This window comes from Megalobrama amblycephala, linkage group LG24, assembly GCF_018812025.1.
Source record: "Megalobrama amblycephala isolate DHTTF-2021 linkage group LG24, ASM1881202v1, whole genome shotgun sequence".
In the NCBI taxonomy this organism is placed as follows: Eukaryota; Metazoa; Chordata; class Actinopteri; order Cypriniformes; family Xenocyprididae; genus Megalobrama; species Megalobrama amblycephala.
Window position 1 is genome coordinate 27,060,587 of NC_063067.1, and position 12,291 is coordinate 27,072,877.

Consider the following 12,291-nt stretch of genomic DNA (forward strand, 5'->3'; position numbering starts at 1 on the left):
ACATTAACCACTTTTTTCCCCTTTATATTGACCTATAAACCTATTTGGCTAGCATTATATTATATGCTATATATTGTTTTCAGTCAATTGACAGCAATAATTGTACTATATTATATTATATTACACTAGCATAGTTCATGTTATCTGGTGAAGTGATCACAGACATGTAACACGTAGACAGGAGGTGCAGGAATGACTGGAGACGCCCTCACCTGTCTGTTGTGAGAGTGAGTGAGACCCTGCTTCCTGTTGACCAGCCACCAAGCGTCCCTCTGTCCTCATGTCTGGGCCTGGGCTCCGTCACACCGCCACCTGCTGGAGACACGCTCATCTGTAGAGACAAGGACTCCATGCTACGATGCAGCCCAGAGAGACGGGGGTAGAGTGAGGGAGATCCACCAGCACTGCCCCCTCGGCCCACGGTGGCGCTGGAGAAACATTCGGAGGAGTTGACGTTAAGAATGGGAGCCGGGCTGGGGGTCAGACAACTTGAGCTGCTAATTCCTGAAAGATCTTGTAATTTGGAGAAGGGTGGCACTTTGGGAGGAAGCTGGTCCTCCACATTGATTATCCCACAGTCCAGGCTGTTGGAGTTGACTTTGTCTAGGTGAGCAGGTTTGGGCAGAGATCTGGCACTGGAGGGCCTGTGAATCCCATGATATAGAGATGAATTAAAAATCAGTCTTAAAATAACTGACATGACAGTGACGTCAGTTAGTGATGAAAATAAACAGTTGTAATATATAAATGAAAAAAAAATAAAATAAATAAATAAATAGGTGATTCGTAATGAATACATAATACATTTAAACTTTTTGTTGTAATTAATTTTTTAATTAACAATGACAAGTTAATTAATTAATAGAAAATAATTAATTAATAATTAATTTTATATCATTATCTGACATTAGGTTATACTACCTCAGTATTTGTTCAAATTTTGAATTAGCTTTTATTTGTATATTTTCAGTTTTCATTTTAATTTTAGCTTAAGTTTTAGTAATTCTATATGCTGTCATTTAAAAAAAAAAAAAAAAAAAAAAAAAAAAATAATATATATATATATATATATATATATATATATATATATATATATATATATATATATATATATATATATATATATATATATATTTATTTATTTATTTATTTATTTATTTTTTTTTTTACAAAAATGTCAGTATTTGATAATTTTATTTTAATATATACATTTGACTGCTAGCTAACTTGTGTTAGCAAGTGTTTTAGATGTTTAGGGTTTTAGCAAGTGTTTCACCCAAAAGTCCTCACACATTATACCAATTTCATGGTAAAAACCTTATAAATGTTTTAGCATAAATGAAATGTAATTATGCAAAATTTCAAGTAGTCAATTTCAAGTTGTTTTTTCTGTCATTGAAAGAAAAATGCAAAACCCCAGACAATAAGAGCAGATTGAAGCTATGTAAAGGAGGTTTTTCTCACCTCTGAGAGTTGGGAGAGGGTAGCTCTGAATATTTGCCCAGGCTGGATGGTTGCCGAAGTCCCAGTAGCTTGGAAGGAGGCTCTAGCGCACTTGTGTTGGTGTCAATGTGCCGTTCTTGAGCGAGCCCCCTCCGCCACACTCAGAGTCAGACGCCACTGCCTTGGCTTTGGCCTTCTCCTTCTCACGGTCCGTCTGGTTGACTGGACCACACCCTCCTGTACTGGCCCGATGGGAGCTCTTCACACTGCCTGGTTCCTTCAGTCTGGATGGGGTGGGGACCGTTTTTAGGCCCTGCAGACCAGCATCCATGTTGCTGCTGACAGGGCGAGCGCCTGGCCGTCCTCCCGTCAGACTCAAGGTGCTAGACTTAGCAGGTCTTGGGAGACTTCGATACTGGATGTTGTTGCGTGCATTCGGAGCCATGAAGCCTTGATCACAGTTCGACACATCGAGGCTGGTCTTTCGTCCTCCACCTACACTACCAGCAGAGGGTTTCACTGGGATACCAGAGGTTTTAGGAGTTTTGTTCCCAATTGCAGAGTCTCCGTTTCCACCAGTTGTTAGCACAGTGGCAGTGCCAGTGGTTGGAACAGTTTTCTTGTAACCGAAGGAATTTGCCGTGCCGGCAGAAGGACGGACAAGACCGGAGGGAGGTTTTCGGTGCTCACCACGATCTTTCCCTGCATCCGAACTAGAGCGCTGTAATCCAGATGTTTTCACTGCCATTTTGGCTTTATCCACAACTCGCTGATCGTTCTTTGGAACTGCAAGCAAACACAAGTAAACATAATAAGACATGAGTAACCATAATCAAGAAGAATCATTACAAACATCAGACCAGGACAGAAGAGCATTTGGGTCTTGAAGGGTTTTTTTTTTTTCACATTCCAAAACATTTCAAATGTGATCCCATTAAAACATAAAAAATAACACTGCAAGCTGGAGAAGGTACAAGCAGAAAAACAAACATTTTTTTTTTTTTTTACATAAAATCAGTGACTCAACCTCAATTGTTGATGAGAGGTGCGATATTACTTTTATAATGGTGCGTTACACCAGACACGAATTAAGCATTAAGCGCGAGTGATTTACATTTGCAAGACGCAAATAGACATCCTGCGGCACGATTGCAGAACCTGATTTTGCTGAGTTCAACATGTTCCTGGGTCAAAATTTTTGTTGATCCTGGAACAGCATTCAAATCAACCAATCAGATTTGAGGGACAAGTTTACAGATTTTGTCAAGTTTAGGCTTAAAATCATGAATTGGTACTTCTACATCAGTGTTATCCATCTATCATTTCCCTCTGATTTTTGGGATAACTTATGGGTAGGGTTAGGTTTAGGGGTAGGAATAGGGTTAAGACTAAATTTTCAGACTGGAATGTTGTTCCAGGATCAACAAAATATGTTGACCCAGGAACGCATCTAACTCAGCAAAATCAGGACGTGCGGCACGATTCACGCGAATAAGGTGGCGCGAATTATGTGGCACGAATTGAGCGTTTTGGGCCTTCGCATGCGCAAATCATGTAACACGTGATTTGCGCAAATCTCGCAAGTTGAAAAATCTGAACTTGGGCGAAAATTCGCACCGCATTAACCAATCAGGAGCTTGCTCAAGTAGTGACGTAATTACGACGTAGCGAGCGGAGGAGGACAACAATGGAGGATAAAATCATTGTCGCTGTACAATACATCTTCATACTTTTATAGAAACAGGAATAAAAAGGATTTTGCTTGGAAGAAAGTGAGAGAGGAGGTCGGACAATCTGTTGTAAAAAACGGTCTTTACTTAATTTGAGCTATATACATATTGAGACTACAAGCTAGCTAAAGCCGGCAAATTGAGCTTATTTACCGTATTTTACAACTACTTTCCCGCTGACAAGTTGTGTTTATTCAGAGGAAGTGTGCAGAACGAAGTGGAAGAGTCTGGGACACATATTTAAAAGAGAGGGAGAGCCCCTCCCATGACACGATTTTGCATCTGTTGTGAAGTGAATTTCATGCACGAATGAAGCGAGTAAACTCAAAATGTTCAAGCGTCCAACTGCGCGCAAATAGCACGATTTATTTGCGCAAGTCGCGTCTGGTGTGAACGCCCCATAAGGGACCTAAGGGAGTTTTTGCCCATCACATCAAACCAGAATATCATAAAGACCTGCCTCACAACCACCTATAAACCAATCAAAACACCCTGACAATCATGAAGAAATGCTCTAAAAAACACTTTCTATCCACATTGCAACCACTCATTGCACTGAGTTTTGCAACACTTATTTTCTTCAAATTATTGAGTGAAATAATCTTCTTCACTAAATTACATTTTTGGGTCTGAGGGTATTTTGCAAGGTTTCCTAGAAAAGACCTCCAACCACACCCTGCTTTAAAGTAAGCTTTTACACTTCATTTAACACAACAATGTATGTGAAACACACACACACTACACCAACAGATGCACAAGCTGCTTCATTAGAATAATGCAGTATATGGATACAATCCATCATGAGGTAAAAGACTTTACTGCTTATGCTGCTGACTTCAATTCACTCAACTGTAACATGACAGGCTGCTTGAATATTTAAGACTTTAACTTTAACAGAGGGCCCTTGAAGTCATTGAGCTATTTAAGAAACAAACGGAGTGGGTACGGCACAACTGTTACAATACTGACAACATGAAATGGGTGAACTTGCAAAGCCCACCCTGATGGCCATCTGGATCCTCTCAGAGATATTTATAAATATGTGGCAAAAACAGGGCCAAAACGCTAGTGCAATCGTGACTCGATCTCCGGGCGAATGGGAAAACACTCCAAACAGACTGTTCGCAAACATGAAAATTGGCTTTAGTTTAACAACGCCATCCACGGCATGCGAAAAACCTTGCGGGAGTAGCTTAAGCATTTAAATGGCTCAATTAGCAGACCGTACAACAAATAAAAATAGCGTAACAGTGAAATACGGCATGTATTTCATCTGTCACGAGGCGCTGTAATTCACACCACTGCCACCCAGGACGACGGCCAACACAAGTAAATACAGCTGACATCAACTTGAGATGAAGATTAGATGTGAAAAGAAATATGTTGAGTTGGAATAATGTAGGCCATTAGCAGACTATGACTGGATTAAATACTAGCATGATTGTATCAAAGGATACAAGGGGGCAAGACACATTTTTTACACGTTTGTTTAGACTGGAGGCAAACAGTAAAAGTGAGTCAGAAACAGAAAGAGAGAGAGAGTCAATGGAAACTGGAAAAATTGGACAGGGAGGAAAAAATAGCTAATTGAAAGAGTCCAACTGTTAAGCTATTAAACTGACAGAGATACAGCTGTGAGAAGAGGAATGGAGATGTAATTTGTTTTCCTGGTACTACATCACTTTAACGGTAGGCTTGTACGACAAAATATACACATGGTCTTATTGTACAAGATTGTGTCTTAGAATAACAATATGTCAGTCCAACGTGACATAATTAACATCCATTTCCCTGACACCCCGCATTTGACTGTTATTACTGCAAACGTCATTATAACTATTGCTCATACTTAGTGTTTGGAATTTAAAAAAACGCATACACCATTTGATAACATGCTCAAACACAGGCGGTCGACACATGCACACTAGAAAGATTCATCCCCTTACACAAGCACTCATCAATGTGGTAGTAAATTGTTGTAGTTGTTCCATTTCTGTTGTGAAACGAAAGCAATGTCTGAAATAGCATACTAAGCCAGAACTACAGAACTTACTTCACGACTGTGTTCTATATGTTTTAAAAGTTGACAGCTATGACAGTTCTGTCATGACAATTCTCAGAGTGTTTGGCATGGTAATGGAGATGATGGGATAGATCTGCTACGCCGCTGCTGGTTATTGGTGCTGCTGCAGAGCAAGTTCGGGACTTGCTACTGCCAATACATACAAGACACTCTGCTGTGAGCAAGTAAGACATGCTGCCGCTGTACAATATAGCATACATGAATTAAAGGAGTAGATCTATACAGGTGGAGCTGGGGAAGGTGGAGGGTTTCTGGAAGTGCACTGCATCTGCTACAGCCAATTTTGACTAAGTATTGGAAGGTTGAGCACCAAACTGATACAGCAAGAACCAATCAGCTGTGCCATATAGAGAGTGATGTGATTGCAAGCAGATTGAGTTAAGTAATAACTTTATCAGTCTGCCCAACTAAAGTTTCACGACAGAACTTTGTATTTGTCATTGGCATGTGACCTATGGCATCAGTTGAATTTGGATACTACTCTTTTTACATACTGTTTTTATTTTTTGCCTGCTATATAGCAGAGAAGGCATTATTAAAACACAGGGAAAGGCCAGAACCAGTTTTGCCACCTTCTGGACAAATTAATAAGTGCAGAAAAAGCACACTCGGCTGTGCTAGCTGAGTGTATACTATGCATAGTAATGATGGGAAAAACTAAGCTTTTCAAAACTTTGAATCAGTTGCTTCGCAAAATTAATCATTGTTTTTAAGCACTCGTCACGGCACACGCTGGTGACGCCTGTTGGTCAAAACGTGTAAATGCAACAAAATTGTGTTTTGTGGAGTGCTTGGTTAATTAGGCTAATTATTAGCTAAAAATCTTCCTTTTATTATACAAATGTGTCATTTACAAATTTATGAAACCATATAGACACTGGTTCATGGGTTCACACTCATCGCCTCCTAGTGGATGAACCAAGCCTCGTTTACTGAAATCAAGTGACTTTGGCATTTGATACATGCTCCAATCACTGCTTTGAAGTAAAGGATTCGCAAAGGTTTCAAAGCTTCACAAAGTGTATTTCGAAAGAGCCCATAACTGCTAGAAAAATATGTCTGTGCGCGTACCATGCTGATGATAAAATATACGCTATGTGCTTTGTATACATACCCTAACGTATATGTAAAAACTCAAATATATCTTAAGCTTAAGCATGTCTTTTTTATTCATTCACTGAGAAGACTCATTCAGATTAATTCACTGATTTATTCATTTACCCTTTATGCAAGTTACATCATCACGTCAGTAGGTGGCAATGAGTATCTTTTGTGTGTTATAAGTGATCCAAATGAAAAAAAGAAAAAAAAAAAAAAAAAAAAACAATGAAAAAGAGTTCAATAACACCTTTCTTTTTCTTGTTAATTATGTATCGTCATCATCCTTTAAGGCCTATAGTCACAATTCTCCTGTCTGCTTTATCACCTTGTAAACGAGATTGACGAGCTGAATCAACTGTACACCCCTTCCCATTCAGTGCATCAGCAGATCCTCATTCATGAACCAGGCATGAGCAAGTTCACAAACAAGATTCAAATCTTCATGACACTATTTACTCATGCTAAATCCAGTCTTTGAATGCAGGAGAGCAGTTGTACGTTTTACAAGAGACTTCAGAAAATGAGTCAGTGCACTGAACTGATTCATCCATTTAAACGATTCAGTCTAAAACACTGATTTGTGCTTAATACAGGGCTCTTTTGCCGCAGCCTAGAAAATCCATGAGATCAACTCGTGCTGCAGCTATGGGATTGATCAGGCGGAGAGAATTACCATCACTCTGTCTGAGGAACGAGATCCCATAAATAAGATTGATCGGCTCATTTCTCTCCAAGTATATGAGAGGCTATATTTCATACACATCTCACATGACAGGGATTGAGGTTCCCAATTATATAACTGTATTTTCAAATATGGAATATTTGAGATCCGATTCCAGTGGATGATAAATCATAAAGACAACAAGGAATAAAAGCTGGAACTAATTCTCTCTGTTACAACATGTGGGTATAATCATGTTTCCAGTGCCATCTCATGCCTTCAGTCTGTCCAATCAAATTGTCTGTCCACAGGGAGAAACAGATAGCGCTGACACAGACGTTTGGCTTGCCGGTCGGTAACGTCTACACGCTCGCTGAAAGACTAATGACTACTTCTGTGCTCCACTGTCTCTGAAACAAACCACTACACTTAAACATTCAGCCAGTTTTCGCAGTTCTGATTACATCTGGTTTGTCTGACAACAGCACGTTCATTCTTTCTTTTCTGTGGAATTGACATATTCAAAAGGTTTAGATAAGATGTGAGTTTAAACTAATGTGTTGATCAACAAGTACTTATAAGTCTTTTAATAAATCACTCAAAAAGACTCATAAATCTGTCTCAAACTCATGATGAATTGATTTAAATCTGGCACAGTTGCTGCAGCCTGCATTGATGAACTCTTTCATAAAAGAGCAGGAGGTGGTATAAATCTGAAAGATTATTGTGAAAATGTTTTGCTTTGGCATTATGAAAAATTACTGGGGGAAAAAAAAAAAATTGTTTACAAGCATTTAACACTCTGGTGCTCCTCATTTAGGGGTCACACTCACAGTCCTCACAGTAAAACGTGGGCGAACACCTCAAAGTTTTACATAGTAAAAACAATAATATATTTTTGTTCAATAATATTCTTTATTTAAAGATGCCCTAGAATTAAAAATTGAATTTACCTTGGCATAGTTGAATAACAAGAGTTCAGTACATGGAAATGACATACAGCGAGTCTCAAACACCGTTGTTTCCTCCTCCTTATATAAATCTCATTTGTTTAAAAGACCTCCGAAGAACAGGTGAATCTAAACATAACACCGACTGTTACGTAACAGTCGGGATCATTAATATGTACGCCCCCAATATTTGCATATGCCAGCTCATGTTCAAGTCATTAGACAAGGCAGGCAGTATTAACGTCTGGATGTGCACAGCTGAATCATCAGACTAGGTAAGCAAGCAAGAACAATAGCGAAAAATGGCAGATGGAGCGATAATAACTGACATGATCCATGATATCATGATATTTTTAGTGATATTTGTAAATTGTCTTTCTAAATGTTTTGTTAGCATGTTGCTAACGTACTGTTAAATGTGGTTAAAGTTACCATCGTTTATTACTGTATTCACGGAGACAAGACTTTTGTTATTTTAATTTTTAAACACTTGCAGTCTGTATAATTCATAAACACAACTTCATTCTTTATAAATCTCTCCAACAGTGTGTAATGTTAGCTTTAGCCACGGAGCACTATCAAACTCATACAGAATCAAATGTAAACATCCAAATAAATAACATACTTACGAAATTAGACATGCTGCATGACAAACACTTTGTAAAGATCCATTTTGAGGGTTATTTTAGCTGTGTGAACTTCGTTTATGCTGTTTAGGGCAAGCGCGAGCTCCGGGGGCGGGGGAGCACGAGAATTTAAAGGGGCTGCAGCCTGAATCGGCGCATATTTAATGATGCCCCAAAATAGGAAGTTAAAAAAATGAATAAAAAAAAATAAATCTATGGGGTATTTTGAGCTGAAACTTCACAGACACATTCAGGGGACACCTTAGACTAGAAAAGATTACATCTTTTGAAAACACATTCTACGGCATCTTTAATATTTTGTATTTTGAGGGAATATTATGGTACCAAGTAATTTTATGCAATAACTATAATCCATTTGTTTCCTTAATTTTTACAATACAATTAATCCATACAATTTTTATAGTATTTTTCAATTAACCTCTTCATTGCTGTGCTTTTTTCTGCATCGTGGCTGAACCAGAAGGTTAAAACAACATCACTCTGGAACAACAGAAACATATCTTGTTCCTGTTTTCTATTGTGTTCTGCAAACTGTTTGGGGTGCTTCCTCAAAAGTTCTATGAAAAAACAAAACAAAATCGATAATAGAGTTATTAATGTGATGTTATCGCTGTGGAGCTTCCTCCAGACTGCCCTGTGTAATCGCTTAATGACTGAAAGGCAGAAATGACATTTAAATCTTGTTCTAGCAAGAGGTTTGGGGAAATATTGTGTAAATAAAAATTGTGTATTAAAGACATTATTATTGTCTTCATAATATTACTGTATCACAGTTTCCACAAAAAATACAAAAAAATATGAAGCAGCACAACTGTTTTCAACATTGATAATAATCAGAAATGTTTCTTGAGCAGCAAATCAGCATCGCCATGGTGAGCAGAAGAGACTTCTTTCAAAAAAATCATTTAAAGGGATCATCCTAATTGGGGGGGTCCTTGGCATAAAAAAGACACCTAATTCAATTCTAATTCATAAACATAGCCTACAGCGGCAAGAATAACAAGATGTCACATATTTGAACTCTGTAAGTAATGAATAGCTATTAGAATAAAATATTGGTCCAAAACAGAACAAGCTTTGATTTCAAGAAATTCTCATTTTTTGCTGCTCCAGAAAACTGATTGCTTGTAGTAGTTGACATGACAGCTTCACTGAAACAGTGTAATTGTGGCAGAAAACATCTAAAGTGTGTTTTCTGAATAAAGCAGATCGAGTTGCGCAGTTCACTGGGTGCAATTGCTTAAATTTCATCAATCTGTCATTTATCCTCTTCTGTGCGCTTGAAAGCTGGACCGCATTGGACACAGCATGAATGGCAGACATATGTACGAGTGTTGATGTGCTGGCTACATGTCAACACACACTGACTGAATGAAAGACTAAACATGGCTGCCTTTAATTAAAGTGACACCATGATGTGCTTCGTGTTTCTTTTTGGATAGATGGGTTTATTTTCCAACACATACAGTACAGCATCCAGATGGTCTCTTTCAGGTCCAGCTGCATAAACGCTGTGTTCCCCACTGTGCCTCTTGCTTTGTTGGTAATGGCAAACGGACCCCCGCAAGGTGGCATTAAATGTACAAGAAAAAAAAATAAAAATCAACTGTTTTTTTGAAGCTCTTTTTATTTAATGCATTAACTCTGTCTGTCTGTCTGTCTATCCATCTGTCTGTCTGTCCGTTTGTCTGTGTTTGTTTGTCTGTCTGTGTCTTTCTATTTGTCTGTCGTCTGTCTTTGTTTGTCTGTCTGTTCATTTGTCTATCTGTTTGTCTGTCTTTGTTTGTCTGTGTCTGTTTGTCTGTCTATTCATTTGTCTGTCTTTCTGTCTGTGTCTGTTCGTTTGTCTCTGTCTGTCTGTCTGTCTGTATGTCTGTCTGTTCGTTTGTCTCTTTGTCCGTCTGTCAATCTGTTTGTCTGTTCGTTTGTTTGTTTGTCTGTCTCTGTCTGTCTGTCCATTTATTTGTCTGTCTGTTCATTTCTCTGTCTGTCTGTCTGTCTGTCTGTCTATCTGTGTCTGTCTGTTCATTTGTCTATCTGTCTTTCTGTTTGTTTGTTTGTCTGTCTATTCATTTGTCTGTCTTTCTGTCTGTGTCTGTTCGTTTGTCTCTCTGTTTGTATGTCTGTCTGTCTGTCTGTCTGTCTGTTCATTTCTCTCTGTCTGTGTTTGTCTGTCAATCTGTTTGTCTGTTCATTTGTTTGTCTGTCTGTTTGCCTGTCTGTATATCGGTCTATTTGTGCCTGTCTGTTTGTTTGCTTGTTTGTTTGTCTGTCTGTCTGTTCATTTGTCTGTCTCTTTGTCTGTCTGTTTGTCTGTCTGTCTGTCTGTCTGTCTATCTAGGTGCAAGGTGGCATTACATCCAGGAAAAAAAAAAAAATCAACTGGTTTCTTGTAGCTCTTTTGATTTAAAGCATTAACTTAATGGTCATGAATTGCAGGCAACTCATCTAGGTTTTAAAACAGATAGGGTGATGCATTCACAAAAAGAGGAATAGTGGGTGGTGTTGAGTGATTTAGGGTTTTAAGAGCTGTTATCGTGTCCCTACCCAACCCCCCGCCCGGGTGGAGGACAACAGCTGGCGAGATCTGGTGCCAGTCCTCCACTCCAGCACTGAGCCGAACAGGGCGTCTTTCTCTAGCTGCTATTCTACCCATGCCAGCGGCAGAATCAGGCTTTGTAGGAGCTCTGCATTGGATCTAATGATCCAGCACTAACTGCCATCAACTGAGTTTGCCATTGAGACAGAGGGCTGCATTCAAAGATGAAGCAGATAAGAATAGTGCCTTTGTTTCTAGATGAGGTCAAAACCATTGATACTGGACTCTGTAATCACTGCACGGTTTGTTGACTCAAAGGTCACCTAATACTCTCAAACGATAACATTAAAACCCAGTAGAAAAGAAAAATCACCAAAGAGATCCCTTTAATATCTTGATTGTTTTGTCTAGACCACAATGAAATTACATGGAGAGCAAATTAAGACCTTTTGAGATTGTGCTTCACATTAGAAATCAAAAGTGAAAGATCTCTCTCTCTCTCTCTCTCTCTATAATATATATATATATTTCCAAAGGAATATGTAAACTGCTTGTTCATTAGTTAATTTATGGTTTTGTTTGGGAAGATTTAGAAGGTGGAATGTCAGGAATCATGGGAGACTGATGTCATGTGTTGCATGTTTTAGGGTGTGTTTCCATACCATCAGCTCTTTGTATGTCTGTGTGTGATATCACTAACCTCCTGGCACTTTGAGCATGCTCTGTGAGGTGTGCGTGATGGGTGAGGTCACGCCCACTGGAGGGTTACGGCTCTTCTTCAGTCCGCTGGGTGGGTGGCCAAGCGTCTGGGGTTTCCTCAGTTCACCCTTGACTGCCGTGTCATCCTGCGATCTGCTCTTTTTCCACTTGCTGGATGACTCGGCCTTAAGGCTGCCCGTGTCGTATCCTCCCTCGTTCCGGAATTGAGCCTTCCCCTCCTCGCTGTACCAGGAAAGGCCACTTTCAACCAGCGAACGTTTCTCAGCATCAGTGCGCAGCTGTGGGAAGAGTCAATGGTAAAATAAACAGTCAGTGACTATTTAAATTTAAAAATATTTAAAAAACACTAAAGTGCTGAAGTTAGGGCTGGTTCACACAGAGCACGTAACAGCAAAGATGCAGGTCAGTGGAATGAAA

At 39.1% G+C, this 12,291-nt stretch overlaps 1 protein-coding gene across 1 annotated transcript in view; it reads right to left on the reverse strand.

Moving 5' to 3' along the window:
- The window catches only part of nav1a (neuron navigator 1a), a 162,883-nt gene that overhangs the window by 29,322 nt on the left and 121,270 nt on the right, over positions 1 to 12,291 (reverse strand). The window contains 4 exon segments of the mRNA XM_048178068.1: positions 213 to 644; positions 1,465 to 1,568; positions 1,571 to 2,229; positions 11,855 to 12,152. Coding sequence (XP_048034025.1) covers positions 213 to 644; positions 1,465 to 1,568; positions 1,571 to 2,229; positions 11,855 to 12,152 — 1,493 coding nt within the window.